Source organism: Topomyia yanbarensis, chromosome 3 (assembly GCF_030247195.1).
Source record: "Topomyia yanbarensis strain Yona2022 chromosome 3, ASM3024719v1, whole genome shotgun sequence".
In the NCBI taxonomy this organism is placed as follows: Eukaryota; Metazoa; Arthropoda; class Insecta; order Diptera; family Culicidae; genus Topomyia; species Topomyia yanbarensis.
The window spans coordinates 147,669,481-147,695,189 of record NC_080672.1 but is presented as its reverse complement, the minus strand read 5'-3'; the positions used below and the strand labels follow the sequence as shown (position 1 = coordinate 147,695,189).

At 35.7% G+C, this 25,709-nt stretch overlaps 1 protein-coding gene across 1 annotated transcript in view; it reads right to left on the bottom strand.

Moving 5' to 3' along the window:
• LOC131688935 (uncharacterized) overlaps window positions 1-24,841 on the bottom strand; it is a 463,009-nt gene extending 438,168 nt beyond the window's left edge. Inside the window, exon 1 of the mRNA XM_058973570.1 lies at window positions 24,680-24,841. Within this exon, the coding sequence (XP_058829553.1) occupies window positions 24,680-24,740 (61 nt within the window). The 5' untranslated portion in view covers window positions 24,741-24,841. The remainder of the gene's footprint in view (window positions 1-24,679) is intronic.
• Between the last annotated feature and the right edge of the window lie 868 nt (window positions 24,842-25,709).

Here is a 25,709-nt window from a genome sequence, read left to right as displayed (position 1 = left end):
GTGATATTAGCTTAGGAACTTGGCGGGTTCCCCGGGGGCGTCATGAACCGTCATAGGTTGCCAATGTGGTCAAAGCTGCTTTGATTGATCATTAGTGATCCAGACCCGAAAATTAGAGTAATGTTACATCAATTTTAATATGTTTTACATCATTTTAACATCATGGTGGTACCAGTTTATAGGGGAATTTGCTGTGTGACCGCACTCTTCAACCCATAACTCCGGAACTGGAAGCCAGATCAACTAAAAATTCAATAGCAGCTTATGGGAGTGTTATACCTTTCAGATGAAACTAAGTTTGCGAAAATCGGTACAACCATCTCTGAGAAAATTGTGTGAGTTTAAATGACACACACATACATACACACACAGACATTTGCCGATCTCGACGAACTGAATCGAATGGTGTATGACACTTGGCCCTCGGGCCCTCGGTTAAAAAGTCGATTTTTACAGGGATTGCATAGCCTTTCTTTATATGAGAAAGGCAAAAACTGGTCGTTCTTGTTTATAGACCTGTGAAATTTTCACTTGGTGATCTCTAATTGTCAAGTAAGTAGCATGCGCTGGTGAAAAAAACAATTTTTAGAATGAAACGACGCTGTACCCAAAAAAAGATTCTGTTGCAAGTTATCCAGGAGGAGGGCAGAAAATTCCACAGCTAAGCAGATGAGAATTGCGAATGTAAGCAAGCACCGCTGATACTCGAAAATTTCAAGAGGAACATTTTTAAAATGTACCCTGCTGTCTACGCAGTAATGAATTTACCAGCACCGCCAAAGAAGAAAACCGAACCGCAGAACCGTAACATGGATTGCTTGAAAAAATTGTTAATTATACAATTTTCAATTATACAATTTTCATGTATGTCATGTACAAGCATGCATTTGCCTAGAGATAACTTCATAAAACGATTCCCATATAATAACATCAATTTCAAGTGGATTATAGTGTACATTTGCAGTATAAAGTTGACCTAACCCAACTGGAAAATACAATCTCTCATTCATTTGTGAACTAAAATTTGATTCACTTGTGAATGTTTACAATACAATCTTCCGATTCAATGCGCGAATAAAGAACCCCAATCTTCTTCATTCAACATAGTACGTGTCATTCTTTTACCTGGCTCACTTCTTCGGAAGTTCATCTCTACCTACGTTCAGTTGTGTTCATTTGGAGAGTTTTCGTCGGATCGTGAATGAACGACTGGCTACTGTCAAAGCAATGAACGGATTCGCCAAGAATCATGCGAATGAATGATAATTTCCATCCCTGGGCATATGTTTAATTAATTTATAGACACTCCAATAGACCTACTGTATGGTATATTGAAAGTTAATAAACGAGCTGAATAAAGATACATTTCAAAACCTATTTTTAGATTTCTCATTCGTATAATGCATTCTCAGCAAATTTCATGAATTGAGTTGATTTACATTTTTTTTTGAGAATAGTACAGCTCCACGTCACACCATTAAGTAGAATCAGTTGTTTTCCAAACGAATTACGCCATTCCACAAGTTTTGCTAAGATATTATGGTTAGTCAAAACATTTTCAAAGAAATTGGATAAATAAAAAGAATAAAAGACTGCGTTTCTATTGTTGACTGCGGGTATCAAATTCTCGACAAGGATAGTATTTATCTGTCAGTGTCATTCCAATCGAGCACGAGACTTGCCTATGACCCTCTTTCGAAAAGGATTCGATGCGATTTTCTTCGGATTGAATGCTTTTTAAAGGTCTCGTACTCGATTGGTATGGTTGCTTCTAAATGTTGTTCCACAAGATTTGGAAGATCTTTGGTTTAAACAAGATGGGTAATAAGCAGGTATTGTAATTATCACTCACTCACGCGAGAAGGAGCTTATCCGATGTCCAATTTTTCCGGGATAAGATGAGTTGCAAAATTCTCCTTCTTCACAAATATCGTGAGAATAATTCTTCCAATAATTTTTTTTCTGATTTTTTCCTTCTCTCCGAAGAAGGTGATAATATTTTATTTTCGTGGAAATCAATCAAGTGTCAAAATATTCACTTTATTTCCAAGAAAACCGACAAAGAAGGACGATAAACTTGTTATGTCGGGTTTTCAAATAGCGCCAGCAAGGTAGCGGTCGCAAAAAAGATACCGTCATAAACTCATTCGCTCATTCTCCGTCGGATTTATTTATCCGAAGAAATAATGCGGTGTATTTATCCGGAGAAGTTGTGTGAGTGCCAAAAACTTTACATGTGAAATGTGAGTTGTTATTGTTGAGGTAGCAAATTATCCGGTCTCAATTACTCATATGAGTGATAAGTGCAAAGCCTGGTAATAAGCAATACGGGCGTTGCAACAATCGATTTTTTGAATACGATGTTCGATAAATGAATTCTATTCAAAAAATGGTAATGTTGGTTGGCTGCCTCGTTCTTGCGATTTGCCGTCTTTGGAAATGTTTTATGGTGTTATGTTAACCAGCAACTAACTTCACGGTGTCGGTGTAGAACAACTTTATTTAAAAAAATTGGCATCTGTAAAACTTCAGGATATGAATGTATGGACTTTTCCCTTTCATTTGAAACCAAAAGCAAAATAATCAGTCGGGGGATCTAGAACAACTTTTTATTTTGAAGTTTTTTGAAGGAAAATTTTAGATTTACAATGGAACTAATTCACATTTTTACCATTTTTTACCATTTGTTGGAACTACAAACATTCAAATACTACTAAAATTCAGAATGTGATGAAAAGTTTTATTGTCTACAACTTTGTAGAAAGCTATGAATCAATATAATATCGTCGAAGAAAGATATTAAAATTTAATCAGTTTTTTGAAGTGCACGGAGCCTACTGGTTAAGAAGTCGATTAACAAGAACTTACAAAAAATGGTTGGTTTAGATGAAAAGTGTATTCCGTTGGATTCAACTATTAAAATTGTCTCATTATTTAAGCTGAAAAAATATATTTTCATATTTCACCGGTTATTGGGCGCCAATGATATTTGATGAACAAGGAGGTATAGAGAGTTGTTGACCAAACTTTTTCGATATTCTTCTCTTTCGAAGATTTTGATTGATATAGTCAACAGAAATACTATTTCAATCATATATTCGGGTCTCCTTTTAAATTTCTTTTCTCACTCTAGGAGAAGTCTAATGTAATCAACAATTACCCTGGTAAAATACAAAATTTCTATTTGAATGAACTAAGGTTCGTTCATTGCATCTTTTGATTGAGAATCCTGTTTGTCCTTAACAACATTAAAAAAAAGATGATTGAAAGAGAAAAAAACTCGTTGAGTTTTAGGTCTATGTTTGTTTTCTTTTGGGGTAGTTTAAATTCATCAAAATGTATAGATGCAGAGTTTGATTGCTCTCAAGAAACACATTTCACATAGTCTTAAGAAAAAAGATCAAAACCAATTTTAATAATTCCCTTTAATAAGAAATTTCGGAATCGTTACTTGCTGAACACAGATCACAACAGTAAACGAGTAATTTAAGTCTTTCCATTGAAGCTTTCTCTCATAGTATGGGATAAGAGGGAAGACCACATCAGTGCTACCATATTCACAAATTTATCTGTAATGTCACTAATTTTTACAATATTTGATCACAGATTCTTTTTCACATATGAAACATTTTTGGCGCTTTGATGAAAATTTTATAGATTTCCATAAGTTTTTGGAAATATTGTGATTTTTCATAGATTTTTTAGAAATTTGACTCAGATTTTTTTTCTGTTTTAGTCATCACAGATGGTGAAAAGATTGTTTTGATTGAAATACAGATTTCAATATTGCAACCCTGGATAACACATCAACAAGAGAGAGTTGCCAGTCCAGAATCCGGAGACAGCAACAGCAACACCTCTTTCGGGTAAAGGTGGTACTTTCTATATCTACTTTTCTATTGATATTTATATTTTATACCCTATCTTCGTGCAATAGACCAATCCATTATTTCTCATTTACTATTGCGAATTCTATTCCGCGCCTAGCGACTTCGGAATTTCTTATCAAAGAAAATTATGACGGTAGACTTTGATGTCAATTTCCTAAGATATGGTAAATTTGTTCTTTTTGAGAACAACGTGTCAGAAGAGTACAAGAAAACCCTTACAGCTACATCGTTAGATGAACATAAGAGTTAGAATTAATCCCAAAAGTTAACATACTTGAACCTAAACCTTATAGAACGATTTTTCTATCCAACATATGTATATTAATTTTAAAATGGTCAATAAGAAATCTAAATCGAAATCAAGTTAAATGACTAAATATCTAATCAAGTTTGACCAAATACAAAGATTTAGATTTAATCCAAATGAAAATGATTGTTATTCAAGATCACATAAATTATATTTCAGAATTAGTGAAGAAATCAAAATGAATAAACATACATATTCGTCACAGAAAAAAATTTTTGGCAATCAGCTTCTTAACCAGTAAGCCCCGAACGAATCTAGAAATATTGATAACATTTTGATAGCTTTTTCGGGCGATTTTATCGATTTGTAGTTTTCTACAAAGTTGTAAACAAAAATATTGCACATCAGATTCAGCAATATTTGAATGGCTATAGTACAACATAGGGACAAAAACGTAAACCCGTAACACCTAAGTTTTCAAACAAAAAACTTTAAAATAAAAAATTGTTCTGAACAGAATGTTTTACTTTTGGTTGCAAATAAAAGGGCAAAGTCAATTCTATCACATATTGAAGTGTTGGAAATGCCGATTTTTTCCGAATAAAATTGTTCTACAAAACACACCGTGAACTGATGAGCTAGAGGTCAACATTGAGTGCCGTATTCATAAAATTTCTCCAGCCGTTCTCTAAAAAAAGTCAAAATTAGACTGATGAAGTCAGATTGGCAAAACGTAATCGCGTTGATATTTTTGACTAAAATTATTTTAAAAAAATAAATTGTAAACCATACGCTACCAAAATAATCGTAAAACAATTGTTGTAAACGATTGTCTGTGTTATATTTCAGTTTACCGCTTCCATGTTTTTCGTATGTATTCAACATTATAATCATAATTATTAAAATTAAAAACAAGATTCAGAACATCTGGAGCTGGCTAAAGCCAATCTCACCCCCCACCCCTTACGCCACCTCCCGTGTAGATGCCAGAAGTAACCATGTAACCTACTTCTAACGGCATTCAATTGGCTAGAGAATTCTAAGTGGGGAATAAAGAACTAGGTTCTCGTGGTAGAGAGCCTTAGGTAAGCCTTCCTTTGATATGAGACATGTTCGCAGTAGCTTTGTCTTTGTCCAACCCCTACCAGCAGATGATAAAAGATTACTTTTCGGTAAATATTAAGCATGTTCTTGGTGAATGCTTCTAGTTTTTCGATCTGTATATTTGAAATCCATTCTTTCACTCGAGTGTTCTAGCTCTTAAGTATTCAGTATTAGCTGAAAAGGGAAAAAAATAAACTAGTTGATTGTTTTCCTTGTGTTAACATAGTTTCGTGCTCGGTTCATTTCGCAAAGCTCTTTTTTGAAGAATTATTATTTTAGTGAAACTCGACCTACCATAATTCTAAAGCGGTTTGTTGTCGTACACGACTGTCTAAAGTTCCTAAGATCATATCGAGAGAAGTGTTTCTCCCCAGATGAAAATGTGCAGTAAGCGTATTTTGCTCGGTATTTCTGGGGAGGTTCTATAGTGAAGGCAGGAATAATTAAAAGCACGTAGAATGGAACAAGTACCAAGAAGATTGCGATTTTCTTTTTTTTTACCCCGCACTTTCGAACCAAGTGAGATAATTCCGCAACTGGCTGCTGTGACTCGGCTGTTGAGATGAAAAAAGCACCACTCGCGCTATAAATAGATATGAGGTGGAATGGAGAATATGGCAACGAAAGGAGTGAGCAGCGCCAAGGATAAAGAAACGCGCGCGAACTGTGTCGCGAATAGCGGAAGGATTTTCACCTGAAAAAGCATTTGCACATCGTTAGCCCGAGTTTGAACCAGGCAGTCTTTTAATCATTTACGTTCTGCCAAGTGAATAACGCGCGATAATGACGCTTTGTAGAGGGGTTTTATTTTTAACGATGATGGTTGAGGATGTGTTGGCGGTGCTGATGATGGGTACGTGCAACAAGCTTTTGCAGGAGCAACCGAAACGTGGGAATCGCTTTGACGATTGCCACACAGACCGAATGGGAACGGTCGGTGGAGATGGGATGATTTGCTTTTAATTAAAAATTTAATGATGAGAAAAGTTTTTTGATCAGGATTAATTCAATTTTCCACTTCGATGCATCGAAATACACGATATGGTGGTGGAGTTAAATGGGATTTTGAAATCATATATGCTACTGATGAGCAGCTACATGTTGTGGTGGAAGATATTTAGTGTAGCAAGATTAATTTTTGAATGTTATTTGTGGAATTGAATTTTGTTTAATGGGTTGTTTTTTTTATTAAATTGATATAGATGAATTTTAATATTGGATGACAAAATATTGAAAACCAGTATGTGAAGAGTACACAATACACTGGATGTACCTGGAAAAATAGCACCACTCAAAATTTTTTATCTAAAATTAAATTGGTTCTGGAGATACGTTTCGAGTTTCTCTCATCAAAATCCGACACTAACTTAGACCAAGCTAGTGTCTGATTGACGGTAGCACCAAAAACGAAAACACTATTTGTGCCAACTAAAGGGTAATTATATATCTCGTATATAGGGTCGCTTTTATACGGTAATATGATATTGTGAGTTTGTATTTCGAAGAATTACAACACTGGAGATGTAAAATAATCCTTGTTATTACCTCACAAAAATTTTATTACCGAATATGTGCGTTCAGTTGTATGACGGAGCGTCGAAAATTTTTCAGCACCAGATGAAAATTTCATTATTTTAAATTGTTCGATCATGTATCAGTTCAATAGCTGGGAGCTTTTAGGAGGTATTCTGATCATGAGCACGGTCATCCATAATGTTATAGGGAAATATCGTCGTGCGGCATCTCTCCTCTAAAATTGGGTAGTATACGTAGGAAAAATTGTGTACAGCTTTGCCACCGATTTATCCTTATAAAGCATCCATTCAACTCTAAAAGAAGAAAATCAGTCGATTTATTAGATTATCAGGATTCGAATTATGCAAAATAGTTTGTGGAAAAGCAATTGACCGGGCGGGATGGTGAATCCCAATTGTCAATATTGGGATAAAAACGAACATTTCAACGAATTGCGGCTTTTTCAAAATGAATCTTTCAAGAAGAAACCTAAGTTATATAAATTCATTGTTGGGAAAAATAGCCAAAAACTGCTTTTAAGGAACCTCTACCAACACATGGATATATATCGCTCGCACAAACATATACATAAATGGCACCCTTAATTAAATTACTCCAACTTAACCGTAACACAAGGTTGCGAAAGAGAAATATTTGAACAATTTTATTATTTTTCAATGAACTAATAGTTTTGTCTCCATTTAGATTATGAATTTTATATGTTTAAAATGTTTCGTATGTAAAATTTTACTTAGATGTCTATTTATTTTGGATACAGCTAGGTGTTATTTCTTAATAGCAGTCTGTTTATCAAGTTAGAATAACCAAAATAGTAAAAAATCAAGTAGCGATAGATCGAATGCATATTATACTCGGATTTCCGCTCAAATCATTAGCAAGTCAACGGAAATTATGACTGGTCAATCTTTTTTATGTGTATGCAGGGCCGTCGAGAGCCGCGTTGGGCCCCAAGGCTTGTATTACTGCCGGGCCCTTTTAAATCTAAGCCTTCTAGTTCAGTCCTCTTCAGCCATGAGGAACTAGAGAGTCCGTGGTTTTTATTAGTCTCCGGTTGACTCATATTGCCACATCCGCAGATAGCGTGCCACATAGGTGAATTTCGACAGCTTCTTATTCCGTGTTATCCAAATCAGGTGAAATTGTCATAGCTACAAGTTTTTCAATTTGCGCGTACTCAGGAATCAGCAGCGTCTAGCTCAAATTGTACGTTCCCCATGTTGATCGGAGATTTGTGCCTTGCCATGAATCGTCTTTTCATGGTTTGCCTGATGTGAAGGATTGGGGAAGTGGTAAAGTTAGGGATAAGGAATATACCCAAGAGACCACGAAGCATTATTTAATGGTTTTAGATATGTTCTATATTCGCATACAGAACATATTTTTACGGCTTCACAGTTCTACAGAGATCATTAAGGCACACTTAGTGTCGGAAAAGGCGAAATAGTATGCCAGAGTAGAGCTAGTTCAGAAGCATCTTAATGTCTGTCAGCAATGTTAACATAGAGCCGTGTGTTTTTAAAAATAACTCTTCACTTCTTTATTGACACAGCAAAAGAAAAAAATAACTTTCGATAATGTACCCACTGAACGATCTGCATGTACTACAATAGCAGGAGTAACACTTTCAACCCCCGCAGGGATTCTGAATTTTTATTTTAACAGTGAGCGGATGGTCTGGAACATAATCAGCACGCTACGTCTAACATGGTGAAATTGTAGGGTGTAAACATTGGCCATCTTTAGCTCAATTTGTACTTTTAATAATAGATCTTATGAAATGTCTCGAAAAGTAAACAGGAATACAGTTTCACCACAATAAACCCCTTTCTGTTTGTAATTGTCACTCATTTTTTTCGATATAGTTGGTTGGAACGCGATATTTTGCTTCTACTCTGCAGGCAAAGCGACACACGGATTGATTTATTTGCTGGTAGCAATGGAGCTGTTTTTAGCTTTTGTTGTAAGCAAAATGAGAAGGTAAAAAAATCAGTTCGAAATTCTCGTTTAAAATGATTAAATCAAAAAGTTTTTCAATTTACCTAAGTTTATCACATATTGAATCCAAGAAAACCATTTCTAATCGTAGATTTTATGGAGGTTTAATTAATAAACAATGTGATATGTCTAACGTAGGAGCCGATATATATGCTGATGAGAATATGTAGGACTCGACAACAATATAGACACAGAACGCAATAATAAGACGCAAATTAAACAAATGCGAGTACAGTGGACAACCAAGTACTCCTGCTGTTGGATGAACTGAACTGATTTGATAATTTCAATTCGCACATTATAATTATAGACATCACATGCATCTTTGACGAGGCCCAAAATCACCGTTCTATCTCAACACAATGCACTTTTAAAAGAAAAAATGAGCGTGCTATAAAAATACAAATATACAACAAAAAAAGGATGGGTAGGTAATGTCAGAGACATAACCGAACTGAAGTAGAATACACTTTGGCTGTTAATCCGAATGCTGCAATTTTACTACTACCTTCTGCATTGTTGAATTAAAATCGGCTATTACGATATTTGTTGTGGCGCATTATGCCCCGTTGTTGTGGTGCAATTTATCCCTGCACAGGTCCGTTTTACCCCGCCTATTTTTCAAAGAGTAATTTATAATGATTTTGAAAAATTGAATATTTTTCATGCTTCTGAAAATTTTGCTAAGCGATTCTGATTTCAGAATAAAATGTTGTCTAAATGATATCATTGAATACATTCTCTCAATTGATGGTCTCTTATTATGATTAAATTTTCTTAGGGATGTATTTTACCCCATCCACCCCTACATACGCTTGCATTACATTCACAGAAATCACTTGCGATGCGTTTGTGCAAATAGTCATACTTTGGTCTCTATCATACCTCGAAAATTTCAAACGTGCACCCGAGACACAAGCGTGACAAAATTCAAATGTTAGGCTTGGTCCAATGTTTCAACTCAATTGTTTTCAAGTGGATAGTACTAACTTTACTACCCACATTATAGTGGGATCAAAATGCATTCGTCTTGCTGAATATTTTTAGAAATAGGCCACTTAAAAGTATAGCATGTATAAATAAAGTAAATTAAGGGCCAAATCGGACAATAAAAAGTTTTTGGACTTACTGTAACTCACTCTACAGTTAAGAGCCAGCAGAAGGGCTTTTGTGCGTGAAATGTCAGCATTAGAGAGTTAAGGCGAATGCCCTATAAATAATATGTTGAAGCCTTCACCAAGCAGGTTTCTTAGTTAACCTTCATCAAGTCTTAGTTCTGAGTTCTCGCAGTAAGCCTGCAATTGCCACGTATAATAATAGCCGACAACGAATGTAGTGCCAGGACATTACTTTTAATGGAGCAATTTCCTAGTTGATCTGCGAAATAAGTAAAATGAACATTAGCGGAACTTAAAATAAACCGAAAACAATGTGGCTGTACAAATCCCGTCATACCTGCAGCAGTTATACAATTAATCTGGTTCTACGGATCGTTATAAAACTGTGTTTATAGCAGCATATACGATGATATATAAAAAGTCGTCCCAGTTTGCCCCGAGTATGAAATGGTCGGTGTTAAGTCAGACCGGACTAAGTCGCAAAACATCAAAAAATGAAATAATGATACAGCTGGATAAAAAATTTCTTCAGCTACATTTGACTTTTGCCAGTTTTGATATATGTAACAATAAGCAAGAATTATAGCGAAAATTAATTTCCAATTATAATGTAAAGAATGCTCAGCAGAAACATATTATACAAGTATCCAATAAGCCAACATCATCTTCACACAACACAACAACCAATGCTAATCAAATCGTCAATCACACTACCGCTAGCCAGAAGAATATTTACCAAAGAGCACACTCCACCCACCGCAGTACACTCTGGAGCGCACGCCGTGATGAATTTATCTGAGCACGCCACATATCATTTAAAGAGCAAGAGAGCGGGGTCTCTCGCACTCAACCACTCCTAGCACACTTGAAATCCGTTTATTGAACTCCGAAAAAAGAGCGTTCTGCTTTTCTGTGCTGTGTGCTGATCATTGTATGCATGGAACTGGCACTCCTGTGCATCATTGGAGGGAATGATGCCTGGCGGCAGTCATTGAATATATTCCAACCGAAGAGTTTGAGCTGACTCAAAACATAGCATCTACTACGAGGTCAAAAAACAAACAGACGATTTTTTTTCTTATGTACCGTTTTTATACGTGGCAAAGTTTATTGGATAACAAATGGGCAGTCCTAGCAATGCTCGCTGTTTGGTTGAATTGCACGGACCAATCAACACAGATAATTACCACTTTCACAAAATACATTATTTACGTTATCTATAGTAGACGTATGTACATCTTACGGAATCAAATACAATATACGTGCCTATATTTCCGATGAGATAGTACAAAAATACAGCGATTTCAATCAGTACAACGGAAGTTATTCGCGTTTAAAGACTGGTAAAATATCTTAGCAGAAATTTTTGAAAAGGGACCCCCATATTGAATTGTTAGAAGTATTCTACTTCAAAAATTATCCATTTTACTCACCGGTTAATTAAGGTCAGTGTACCTTCTCATCTCGCCCAGAGTAGGAACTAAAAATCGCTCCGCTATAGATACACGGCAAAAACGACTGCAGACGAATTGTGTTGCCATTGATTTTTGTAAATGTCCTGTAAGACCAGCTACTCGGGAAGTAAAACAATTACTAAATGTGCAGATTGTGCACAATCCGGGAGAAGTTAACGCCCTGCAGATGCACCATATCAAACATTAAGAAGCACAGTCGTTTGTTTCGCGGAACAACATGCAGCACACTAACGAAAGCTGCCACGTTAACAACATCATCCCCGTATATATAAGCAAGGGTTCTAGAGAGATGGGCTTATACAAATTATCTCCACGCGCCCCTGATATTGTGATTAACAAATTTATGTCAAGATACGGAGAAGTGGCTTCCATAAGAGCTGTAACTTCGCATTTTCCCGGGTGTCCCTAATGTTGTTCTTGTGGTGGAAATGCTTCCGTACAAATCAACTTTTTCATACGTAACCATTTTATGTGCATCAACCGAAAATGGGACGTTGCATCAGACAATACTGGTTATGCAACCATGATAGATTCCTATGCGCGAATTCTACAAAAAGACACTGTAGGGGAGACTGAGGAGACTTGATCCCCGGGGAGACTTGATCCCATCATTGTAACTCAAAGGCGGATCAGAATACATTAATCGAATATACTATAAAGTTGCGTAGTTTTATCTAAACATAAATTTCATTAACACAGAAAAAAGAAATTGGACTTTTGTGTAATCGATTTTTTACCGATTTAAAAAAAAAGTCTCAGAAGAACTGAAGAAGATTTATTTTTCAAATTTTCAAACTTTTATAAAATTGATAAAAACAGCCACTACATACTCTACTTTTGCATACAGAATTACAGGAGAATGTCAATTATATGAATACGTTATGATTGAGCTGATTCTTTTGTTCAACTATATTTTTACTAAAGTTTGCTGAAATATATGCTATGGGTTCACTTGATCCCTTCAAATTCGTGGAGATTTGATCCCCTTCGCCATACTTCATACACACCACTGAAAATAACCAAATTCACACCAGAACAATTGAAGTCATTGCTGTCATAAAAAAATGTCAAAAATGAACGCTTCATCGTAAAGAAACATAACTGTAATTGTTTACTACAGTATACGTAGCAACCATTCATCCCGCATTTGACGTTCCTCAACCATAATAAAGACAGCTTTCAAATAATTGCACGGAGATTTGGGGAATTCGTAAAAAAAATCAGGTGAGAGATGCGTAATATGTAGTAACAAAAATAACAATATCTAATCATAACAATTTAATCAATACTACAATCCATTTATAAAATTTAATGGGGTAATGTACCCGTTTTTGCCCTATTAAGAAGGGTACCACATTATTACTACAATAATTTTATTATTTCAGCTTCTTTGATTTGTTATTAAGGTCCATTTTTTTATTTCGATTATAGAGGTTTTAACGTTAAGGTCATTCGCCTCTTATTAAGAGCCAATATAATACCAAAATTGTCTTGAGAATGGTGAAAATCTTCTGTTTGAGCGCAGCAAAATCTCTAATCGAGTACCCCCATTATCGCAATACCATTTGAGTCAATGCGTTGAGCAAAGATGGCAGACGCTGCTCTAACCAAAGGCTTCATATGGGTAGGATGATAGTAGAAACAGGGCAAAAATAGGCTTATTACCCTACATGCTGTTTTAAACACGTTTTCATAAAGGAATCAAGTGTCCTCAAATTAGGGATCGAGTCTCCACTAATCAAAGAATTTTCCATTTTTTTGTTGTTTTCCAGAAATGCTCATAGCTCATGTCCAGTATAATATTTCCATGTAATTTTTTTATGATTATTAGTCATCCCTAAAAACAATATAAAACTACAAAAAAATACATAGTTTTTTATTATTCCACGGAGTTGGACTGAAAAATAAAAAAGGGGATCAAGTCTCCTCAGTCTCCCCTACCATGGAAAACTTTGTGCAAAAGCAGCTGAGAAAAGCATACCTACTATAACCGTAAGCAGCATGCCGTTATCTTATGCCAAACCAAACGGCTACAAAACCAATATCTACGGATCTGACAGGAAAGGAACAAATATTCACTCAACAACAACCACGCCCAGTGTCTTCAAGCCAACAACCGGCACTACCAGCAAAGAAGCGAACGTAAAAGAGGATGGATGCGCTTTGCTTTCATCGAAAATATTTTAAATTGGCTTCTCAATATTTTGTAGTGTATTCCGTCGATTCAAGCAATAAACCTCGTTTTTTAAACTTACCCTTAAGAACGTTTGCTTTAACAAATGTCAACTATCAAATAAAGTTTACATTTTTTTAACGCTTTCATCATATAACAATTTAATAAGGCGAATGATTGCAAAGAAATTAATTTTGATATTTGTATTGCTCTTCTATGAATACCGGACGTGTTCGGCCATCTTCCGGGTAAAAACGCGGGCCCCCAAATACGACCCGGGCCCCAGGCCCTGGCTGCCTCCCCCTCTCACCGGGCCTGTGTGTATGTAGAGTGAAAAGTAAAACTCTGACAGAGGGATTTTCCTAACAATTCCATTGCTAAGCAAGGAAATAAATCTAGTTGCGTCCTTCTCAAATGGTAAAAGTCCTAGTTTTATTCCAAGTTTTACTGCAGACGTGTGACTTTATCGAAGTGCGGTTGCGGTAATACCGTGCGATAAAAGCTCATATCCCGCACCACATCTGCGGGAAAAAGTGTCTTACGCAAAATCTGCGGTGCTGATGCAGTAAATACCACTACGAACCCTGTAGAAGAGCAGCAAAATTCTGCTTTGTTTTTGTCTCTAGTGCCTTGCAATCATGCCAAACTTTTGTCGCGACTTTTTATGTAAGCGATATGGTCTCTCATTCGTCGTGCTGTATGTGGATCTCGCGGGCCGGCTCGGTAGTTCATTTATTGGTGTACGCTTCTTGGATGGTTAATAATGTTTTTTTCAACGGTTTTACTTATTCAATTTAACAAAGCATAGCACAGTTGAACATCAAATCATTAAATGGTGTATATTTAAATAATAGTAATAGTACTTACCTAAATCTAAAACATTACTATTGCATAGTTACTATTAAATAATTACTACAGGCTAGATTCCGGAGACTCGATTATCCGTAAAAAATGACTCGATTATCCGTAGTCCGATTATAAGGCGACATCGGTTCCGACAGCATGAAGTAACAAGTTACTTTACGCTTGTCCGGACATGCCGTAGACTCAGGTGATTCGCATTTCTAATGCCAAAAGACCCTGACTCCTACGGTAGCAGACAAAAGGTTAAGTCGCCGGTGAGCTCTAAGCTTGCATATATGATCCTTCCACGCTTTTCTAAACTTTCTCCCTTCAACACCTTGCTCTCCCTTGAGTACTATGGCTCTGAATATTGAAAAATATACTTCACCTTCCAGTCCCTTGCTAATTAAATGCCGAAAAAACAGTTGACAAAATGACATCAAATCATTTGAAGATTTTTTGCAGTTGAGGGTCTACATCACGCACCCTTAATGTTTATTTGATTTAAGCTGTAATTTCTGGAAGAATTGATATTTGCTAACAAAAAATAAAAGCGTCGTGGAAGCTCAAAAATTTCACTTATAAGCAAATAATTTCGAATTCAATGCGATGTAATGCATATTTTGATACACAAATAGTATACAATTGATACAAGTTACAATTTTTAGAAAACAACTCTTTATTCTCTAAAATAAATCACAGAATTACGTAAAAATGCAGAAAATTCGCTTTGCTAGCAAAAAACTTTGAGCTTGTTGCGATCACCTACATATTTTTATACAAAAATCGATTGCAATTGACACCGGTTCGTAAAAAAGTAAAAAAATTCTTTGAAATAGAGAAATTTAATTTATCTAATAAAAAAACTTTTAAATCAATGCAGTCAATTTCATTCACACATCGATTGCAATTTATATCGGTTCTGATGAGCAATGCCGGCTGAAAGCCGGGTTACCATTCGAGGCATAACATGAACAACGTTGGACTGTCAGTATTTAAACTGATGTTTATAGAACTCTTCTTAATTCAATAACTAGTAAAAGCAGATTGAAAAATTAACTTGGTATTGAAAATATTTGTGATCGATTAAAAGGTACAAAATAGACGTTCTTATAGTTAGTTTTGAACTACAGCAAAATTGGTTGAAGGGTCATTTTTTACTTTTTTCTTTAAATAACTGAAATACTTTATTATGATAGTAACACAACACAATCCAACCTTTTAGGGCGACCTATTCAAAAAAGATTTACTTCTCCAATTCTGAAAAAAGTTGAATGATTGAACTATTCTTGCTGACAACATTATTGTTTTGCAACTTGTTGAATAAATAACTATTTGTATTTCCCAAATCATCCTTACATAAGTCTGAATCACCCATCAATTAAAAAAATAGAAACTGCAATATTTGAAGTACATAAACATACACCCAGAACTCGCCGGAAATTCCCCAAACGACAATACCAGCAATTTCAATTCTTAAACATCATCGATTCTTAAACAATAAATATTAACGCGTCGGATTGTCTGGAAGTATATAGCACTTCGCTTGTCATTGTATTGCGCATCAAGTGAAACGAACACAACGTGGATAAAGACGAGCTTTGATTTTCTCTACAATACACATTCCGTATTTATAGATCGGCTCACCCTCGGTAAACTTTAAAGCAAAGTCAGGAAAAATCGACTCGGAATAGTGGTGGGGTATTTTGGTCTGTGTTAAATTGAAATTTATTTTCTATCACCGACGTCAACAGCAAGGTAGTGACTGCACAAAACATGAACAGTACTTCCGTTCATGTACGGGAAGTAAGACCGAGGGTCCGGATGCAGACTCTTGTCTGGATCTAACCACTAAGTCAGCCTGGTTCAGGTCCGGATCTGGTAAGGGGATGGGCTAGATCTAGGGAGGTCCGGATTTGGGAACTGGTCCTGATCCGGGAACTGGCCCGGATCGAGAACTGTGCCGGACTCGGGAACTATGTCGGATCTGGAAACAGTCTAAAATTTGTTTAAATATCCAAGCTACCCAGTAGAAAAAATCCGGCAAAATATTAGGGCAGATTTTAGCCTGAATTCTAGCAGAAATCCGCCAAAGTTCTGGTTGGTTTGACTCGATACCAACACTATCATAGAAGTGTGTGTTTGGTGTTTGGTTATGTGATACACATACATGAACAGCCACCGAAATTCGTCATTCCACCGTTTACTACCTTTGCGGTAATATGCGTTTAATATCGCAATGCGCAATTGCGCGGTCTGTTACCGAAAAGACAAACAGAAATAATAGAAACATATCCTTCGGATTTTGGGTGTATAAATTCAATAGCATTTTATTCATTCCATGAAGTTTTTGACTTAAACTGCGTTATTGGACCAAACAAGGATGTATTAAACTATTTGATTTGAACGCAATTCATTAAAAAAAGTAAAATAGCTATATTTCTTAGATGCGTTTTTTTTGTTTTGAAGAATGTAATAAAAATCAACGCAGACATACCAAAATGTAACAATATTCCACCATCATTTTATCAATTCTTGAATTCTAGCTTCAAAAACACAAATACGTAAACAATAACATGTGCACTATATTGTTAGCATAATTGTATACTTTTTGAAGCTAAAACTTACATTTTTACATTTCTTACAAAAGAAATGTATAGAATTCGCTCAAACTTTAAAAAAAAAATTCCGAGGCCCGGAGGGCCGAGTCTCATATACCAATCGACTCAGCTCGACAAATTGAGACAATGTCTGTATGTGTGTATGTTTGTATGTACAAAAAGTCATGTAATTATCTCAGCAATGCCCGAGCCGATCTTAATGAAACTAGTTTTAAATGAAAGGCCTAACGTTGCCATTTGACACTATTATTTTTGATTTTCGATATGTTGTTTACTTTCTGAGATATGGGTGATTTTGTCAAAAAACAGTCAACTTTTAGCAAATAATTTTCGAACAAAGCAATGTTGTCCTGCAACATATACATAAAAGCTTGTAAAAATACCTTTCTAACAAGCTACATCATTTGTCAAAATCCGTTCGTGAGCAGCGGAGATATTAAACATTTTGTAATTTTTTCCCGCTTAGCAATTTTGACTAATTAAAAAGGAGCCCTTTTCATACAGAGTATTGCTTTACTAGTATTTTAGGGGCAAAACTAAACCGATTTTGAATGTCAGGGTATGAAAACACATCTACGTGCTGCGAGGAACTCGATTTTGAAATATTTTGATAATTACCTCCATAATGAATGAACAATTTCTCAAAAACCAATATGCTCACTTCAAAGACAAAATAATGTGTTCATATTGAAATTTTGTCTAGAGTTCTTGTATTTATTCCTTGGATTAGGCGTTGCGTTCAATCGTGAGATAAATGTTGGATGGTATATTACTACACAGATCATGAAGTAATTCACCTAGTAGTGAGATAAAAGATTGCTCATGTAATTATACTCGTGGCATCACCGAAAGCAACCGTATTTTTTAATCCCAAAACTGTAGCGAAAATTCAGCTCTTTTTGTCATCCTGATAGTTTGGACCATTTCTTTTTACAGTATGTGTTTGTATAGGACTTATTTATACCTATCTCCTGAACGAAAATTACGAACGAAACAATATGCAATTTATAAAAATAACTGGAAAGAGAGTGCAAAATAATCAACTGAATGCACGCCTTTATGCTATCGACATAGGCTAGACACTTCACACTATTTATTTTAATGGAAATGAATACTTTGAAATAGCTACCTGTCTTTTCCATCGCATTCTCCCTCTGTCGCTTTCTGTTCAAGGGGCTTGAAAGCCTTAGAAAGTCCATTGTATATTAATTGGCTTTTTCTCAGAAGCTGGGATTTTCAAAAACATTTCATAACTTTCTGATGCAATGGTTCTAAAAATCGTACAATCCGGTTTATTCATTTTCATTATACGAAAAAGTTTTTTAACTTCAAATATATGATCATTGCATTTCATTCAGCATCTTTTTATTAATTTTGTTCATCTGCGTTCATTTTATCTATTTTATTCGTTACATTCTTTGGATTCACTCTGATCAGCTTATTTTTTGTGCATTTTACTCATATAATTCATTTAACTTATTTTATTCACTGTTTTCTTTCTTTGCATTCTATACATTTTTTACAGTTCATACATTTTGTTCAGTTTCTTCATTTTAATAATCTGAGTATTTTTTCAGTTTTATTCATTTCATCCAAATAATTTATTCGACACATTTTTTTTCTATTAGTTTATAACCTTTTAACATCTTTAATTTTTCATTTTGATCAATGCATTTTATTCTGCTCATTTTCTTTCTTTTATTCATTTTATCAATTCAGTTCAGTTTGTTTATTTGATTAGTTTGTTTTATTTATTCATTTCATTTATTTTTTATTTTGTTCATTTGATCCATTTCATTATATTCACTGGATTCATTAAATTATTCATTGGTTTGTATAGGACTTAATCAAATTGATTGATTTGATTTATTTGAATCGTTTGATTCATTTAATTCATTTTGTTTTTATTTTTAATTTTATTCGTTTCATGTTCTTTTATTTATTTCATTCAACTTGTTAGTTTGAGTCAATTTATTCTATTAGTCTTATAACGGGTGCGCGACGTTAGGTATAAGTACGCTAGGCATAAATACGATAGCCATAATGGACGATTGGCATAATATACGTTAGGCATAATGGACGATAGGCATAATTCACAAAACATATAAAAATAATCGCAAGGTTTACTTTATTGCAGAGATTTAAACCTTATGCTCATTTTGTGGGTTAGAAGCTTTGATGTATAAAATTGCATATCTTCGAGAGACAGAAAAATGAAAAACACCAAGCGAGATATTTATATCTTACAAGTGTCGAATTTGTTTTATATTTTTTCCATAGATGAGCTGAAAGCTTTCTTCATTTGAGTGAACAGCTTTGATTCAAGCCCATTTCAAGTTTGTTTGCTGTATTATCAATACTATTATATCCAAATATTAAACAATAGAGAGTAAAAATGAACAGCCATGACATTATGTAAACCTGTAGTGTTATGGACACCATCAGCATTAGCGTACGGATGTTACGTTTATACCGAAACCTTTATTGTTTCTGCACAGTGCACGGAAAAGCTCTGCTTCGTATCTGACAATTTCCGTACTTTTATCTTTGATGGTCTCACGAATATAATCATTGGACTGAATAATATGGGAAATAATCAATATAGAAGCAACAAATTCATCATTATTTCTTTCATGAACTGTTCTTCAAGATATATATTTTCTTCTTGGACAATTGCACCATGCATGTATGTAAGAACTAATCAAAGTTAATGTGCATTAATCATACCTTAACACAAATGAGATTGATTTTATTATTTTGCTTTATACATTTATTTGAAGCAGGTAAAAGCCTCCTGGAGCTAGGTTTCATTCAAAATCTCTCTCCAACAAGCATAAAACTTCCTAATTTTTACAAACAGATTGAATCTATTTTAGTCAGGTGCAATTCATCGGTTGTGCGTCGAGTAATACACACAGGCTGTATATCCGTATGCCAAGCATTCGGCTTGCTTCCTTAATTTGAGCAAAGATTTCTTCAAGTATATACAGTAGAATAAAATTATGATCGAGTTTGATCAGCTTCTGTTAAATTCTGTTGAGTGATACTTTAATATGGTAATTTATGTCTAACGACCATTATGCCAATCGTCCATTATGTCTAACGTCCATTATGCCTAACGTCTTAGGCCTAACGTCCATTATGCCTAACGTACGTATGCCAAACGTACTTATGCCTATGGGGTACACCCTCTTATAACTATTTCTAAATGTAGTTTAAATTTTCATTTAATAAGCTAATCTAATTTGATACGTGTATTTTATAATTTTGATTTACATTAATCATTCTACTCATTTTGTGAATTTGAACACATTTTATTTCATGTTTTGCTTTATTTTTTATTTCGTTCGTTCTATTGATTTTCTATAATTTATTCAGTTTATTAGAGATTTTATTCGTTCAGGACTAGAAACTGTTTTCATCCCACCTCTAGTTGAGTGCCTACTTCGCAGGAGTTCTGCAAACTAATGAATGATCCAACAGTGATATGTGTAAGAAATGTCTCATCTCACTGCTAGGTGGATTGAATCGGTTTTTAAATAAATCTTTTCTCCTAGCCATCAAATTTATAAAAAAAACTTTTTATTTCACACCCAAATATTCCAAGTAGATTTGTTTTGTTTATTGTTTATTATGTATCCATGGCATTTTATTGATGCATTTGAATATTCGGCGACGCGATCGACGTCTATCAACGAGGGGCAACAAAAGCATATTGCTACTGAGTTCATCCGTTCACTGTTGCTGAATCATAGTTTTTCAAACTTTTGTACAATACCTAGTAATCTTGAATTTATCTTTGCCTTTTCCGCCTCGGCAATCAGGTCGAGGCAAATTGCTTTCTGTCAGATACACAATTTAGCATCCGTAAAAGCAAAAAGACGAACGATTGTCATGCGTTAACTTCAATCGAAATTCAAAAATACTAGCAATAAGCAGATGAATCAATATTCTTGGATATTAACCCTTTCATCCCTAATTTTGTTCTATCCCGTATACACTCCAAAACTATTTTTTCTTAACCGTTTGGAGTCAGAAAACAAAATTAGTTTTGATTAAGATAGAAGCTTCCCGCACAGTGGTAGAAGCTGCACAATTTTTACCTTTCAATGTTCAATACAATTCAATCCAAAAGTAGCCAAACGGAGTGTGCTATTGGCGTTTAAAATTTAGATACAAAACTGAATCTAGATTATCTCAGTTCTAGTTGTTTTTACATTGGTTTCTAACACTACTCATACCGCATTGGTTCACAGAATTCCAACAAATGAGAATCTGTAGCAGGAGTCTGAATCATCTTCACTGGGCTTTGCCACTATTCAGTTATATATTATGTCCTAGACTTCAGAGTTCATGTACTTGTATATTTAAAATAATAGAGTTTTGTTCTTAACTGTTATGTGTCCAACAGAAAAACACCTTTAACAGGCCGAAGAGGGTACCAGGATACCCACAAATTGAAATGCTCATAGCTATGGCTTCCTTTATCCGATTTGGACACTTTTACATTTTTTGGATTCAGGAACATGTTCACTTTTTGATTTGTAAAATTGAACAGGATGAATGGATCTGATGCTTGGTTATCCGGATTTTACGGGGTAATGTTCCAGTAGTAAATTTTAACAATGTCCTAGCAATATGAGTATCAAAACTTTTCAAATTGTCTCGGAAGTCTGTTATTTATTGTTACTAGACCCTATGGCAATTTAAAAAATGGAATTGGAATGGAATGGCCACTCAAGGCCCCACGGGAATCTGCTCCGGAATGTCCGTTCCGGGGTCAAATCACCAAATGGTTCCAAAACCACGAGATACAGCCTACTGATGTAATTCCAAGAATTTTGATACCCATGTTGCCGGTATTCCATTGAAATGCGTTGCGTTGCGTTGCGTTGCGTTGTGACGATGATTTTGGCGGATTGCACACTGACTTCATCATGTTTGACTGCTGATTATCTAATAAGAGTTGCTTAGGAAGTGGTAAGTAGGAATTCATACCAATCCGACCCATATTAAAACCTCAACAGCATGATAGCCATCATTGCCGGCCGCCCCCATCTCCATCGTTCACGGGGAAGGATAAAGGATAAGGTAGACAGGAAGTGTTGATGCTCCACCTACTTAACGGAAGGACGACGATTCATCAGACTCTTCCATAGGTGTCGCGGAGTTGGTGGTTTGGAAGGGTATCAGGTCTAGGATTCGCTCCAAGCAAACGAGGCGACCTGTAAAGCATATTTTATTAGGTAGTTGTTTAGTTAGTCTTCGAGTGCACGATCACTCGAAAAAGAGATGATCTTGTTTAGTTTTTGGTTATTTTTAAACTCTGGGCAGCCGGCTACCGAGAGTATACTATGTTCCCTAAACAAAAACAATTTGAACTCCACACAGCCGATCGTGGGAGTATTGCCTGGAAAAGCTAATCTTATCTGCGTAATGGGCCGGATCACTATTTATTGCAACAGTATTTGGACAGAACTCGCTACTTCTTCTCTACGATATATTTATTGGCTTGAAAACTACCAAGTGACAGCATATTATACTGGCAAAAATAGCGCGAGATGTTATAAATCAAGGAAAGTATTTCTTATTTTCCATATCGGATTGTTTGTGGAATACAAGTATACGAGCGATAATACCGAACACTGAAGGGAAATATAAAGGATTGTTAATCTGATGCACGGGCTTGTTAGCAATAACGGAGCTTTAAATTAGGTTCATAAAAACAGACGCGGCGAATTTTCAATACGTATTGAGCCGTGTTCATAGATACTAGTCAGATTAGTCGTATTGGGGCTAATTTCCGATCAACTATTCATTTTTACGGCAATGTTTTCTCGACTAGATCTGTTCGCACCCTCTCATTCTGTTCGCACCCTCTCATTCTGCGGTCTAAGGACCAAATGTCATCAATAGACTTAGAATCGCGTGGAGGCATGAGATAGGAAACTTGTAAGAATTTTGCTATCCCACCGTTTGACTACCAGAATGGATGGGAGAACAGTAATACTAGCAAATACCGACTACCATAAGAGCGGTGCAAATTTGAACGAGTGACGTAGAGTACTGCACTGAAAAAAGGACCAGGAGTGCGATTTTACGAAGTTTTAGCTTCCGATGGCCCTACATTTTCTGACAAAGTGAAGTTCTTGAATGTTGAGATTTTTATTACTGTTTAGAAAAGCAAAAGTATCATAAAGCTAGTGTCAGGCCTTCATGAGACCTCAAGAAGTCACTTTTGGAGGTATTCGTAAATGTAGATTTGTCGGTAGACGGTTCCAAATATAATAGGAAAATACCTAATTTAACACAACTACAGATCACTTGCAACATAAAAAGCTTTTTGTGAAATTCGACAGCTCCATCTTAGGCCAATTCAATAAATTTCCTGCATGAAAGTTTCCATTTTTTAAAAACGGTTTTTAAGCCAAAGCTTTGGAAGTTAAACCTTGGCGTGGAAGTGCCGGTATATTAATATATTCTGTTACTTAGTGTAGAATTAGATTTCGTCATTTACGGCTAATATACAACCGCCAGAAGAAACTTAAAACGTTGGTACACAATCAAGAAAGGCGAATCAGAAAAGGTATATGTCAGTGATTCACTAAATACAGACTGGAAAGAGGGTAATATGGAAAACCTTAAGGTCCGCCCAGATTAAGTCTTCGGTACGGAACAAAACCTCGGCCTAGGAACTCCTAGCATGTTGTTAGTCGCCTCTTACGACATGGGAGCAGTTCCCAGAGGTTCTATTCTTGGTTGAAATAGTGCAAAAAGATTTCAGCCCGCCGGACACCACACGGCTTCATGTTGCCGGTATTCCATTGAAATTCACAAATAGTATCCCAGTACTGGAACCTACTTCCGGAAATTCGGATTCTTGGAAACCGAATGAAGTAACCCGATTCATTTTTACCAAGTCCAAAAGTGGATGAGTTCCTGAATCCAAAACACCCAAAAGCATCAAAATCGGTTGCAAATTACCTTAGTTATTGGCATTTCAGTTTTGTGGGTACCCGGGTACCCATGTCGGCTTGTTACGTAGTAAAAAAGTTCAGAAGCCCCTCCTAACTCCCCCCTTACTATATCAAAAATATTATTAACCCAAAAGCTCAACTTAGTTCTAAGATGTCACAAAGTTTCAATTTCCAGCTATGGATAAAACATAGGAATTTCATTGATTGAAACCTAAAAAGGTACCTGGGTACCGCGTCGGATACATAACGGTTAATGAATACTAGGGAAAGTGGCCAATGCCGCCATTTTTATCGGTTACCAATAATATCTGGCATTTCCAAGAACACAGATTGGTTTTGGTTAACATTGAATTGTTTCAGCTCTCGGAGGGTTCCGGTAACATTTGAGAGTGTCAACAGATAACAACTACACAATCCTTTTGTTTCATGGTTGTGTGATTTTTGGATTCTGCTTTTAGGATAGTTGGATATCCGTGTTTTTGAATTGCTGGATTTTCAAGTTACTGTGTACTTGGATCATTCAATTGTTACATTCTCTGACTTTTGTATTATTGAATTCTTGAATAGATTTTTTGGATTATTAGATTCTTTTAGCGTTTAGCGTATTGATTCCTATTTTTCATGGTACTGAACATGTTATGACTTGTTTTACTATCAGTTTGTTCTTAATCAATTACAACGAATAACAATAGATACTTACATTGTAAGACAAGGTACCAACAAAATATAATCCAAACTCGCTGATGGGCCGTTGGTATCATGACGTCATCACCTGGATCCCTAGTGACGAGTATAATCCATCAATTCTGGCACAATCGCAACAATCGGTTAGTACTCAAAATTTCGCTCGTTGACTACAGGATTTTTTTTTTTTTTTTTTTTTTTTTATTTCAATTATAGAGGTTTTAACCTTAAGGTCATTCGCCTCTTCGGGTTAGAAAAATCTCTTAGGAAAAATTTCTAACCCTATGTACGGGGTCGGGACTCGAACCCAGGTGCGCTGCGTACAAGGCAATCGATTTACCAATACGCTACGCCCACCCCCGACTACAGGATTCTTTACACAGCACTTGAATGTTTTATTCCTTAATTCCGAGTACTCTCGCTACTGTTTCACTTGGGTACATGCATTTCAAAACATTCCGTTACGTTTCACACTGGTAAGCTTCGTAGGAATAAATAGTTAATCGAGATAGACAGTCACGGGTGTAAGTTGAGTGCTAAAATCACTTCTTCCAGCGCAGATAGGAAAAGTTAAGTATGAGAGAAAACCAGAAGTAGTGGAAAAGATGGCGATACAATCTACAGTCAACGTTTCATAATAAACAATTTAATCTCATGAAACTGGAAGGACCTGCGAGGAAACAAAACGATATAGATTATGGTGTATGCAGGATGTTTCTGCTGTGTCGAATCTTTGGCACACATACACACGGCTTGTTTTTCCTACAAGCAGGAAAAACGGTCCCAAAGCAGTCTACCAAGGGACCAAGGATGGAGCCACTCACGCCGTTAGTTTATTAAGTATAAAGCATCCTCCAACCGAATCTCTAGTATGGATGTGGATCTTTTGGTGTTCATGTTTACATTAAATGCTCTTAATTTGTATAGCTCAACACACTCAATAATTCACTACTTTTTGATGACTTAATGAGGGATACTGTTTTGTGCTGTTTTTGCAAGCCACCATTTAACCCAGCAGTCGAAACATCGTTGCGGGGGTCGGCAAA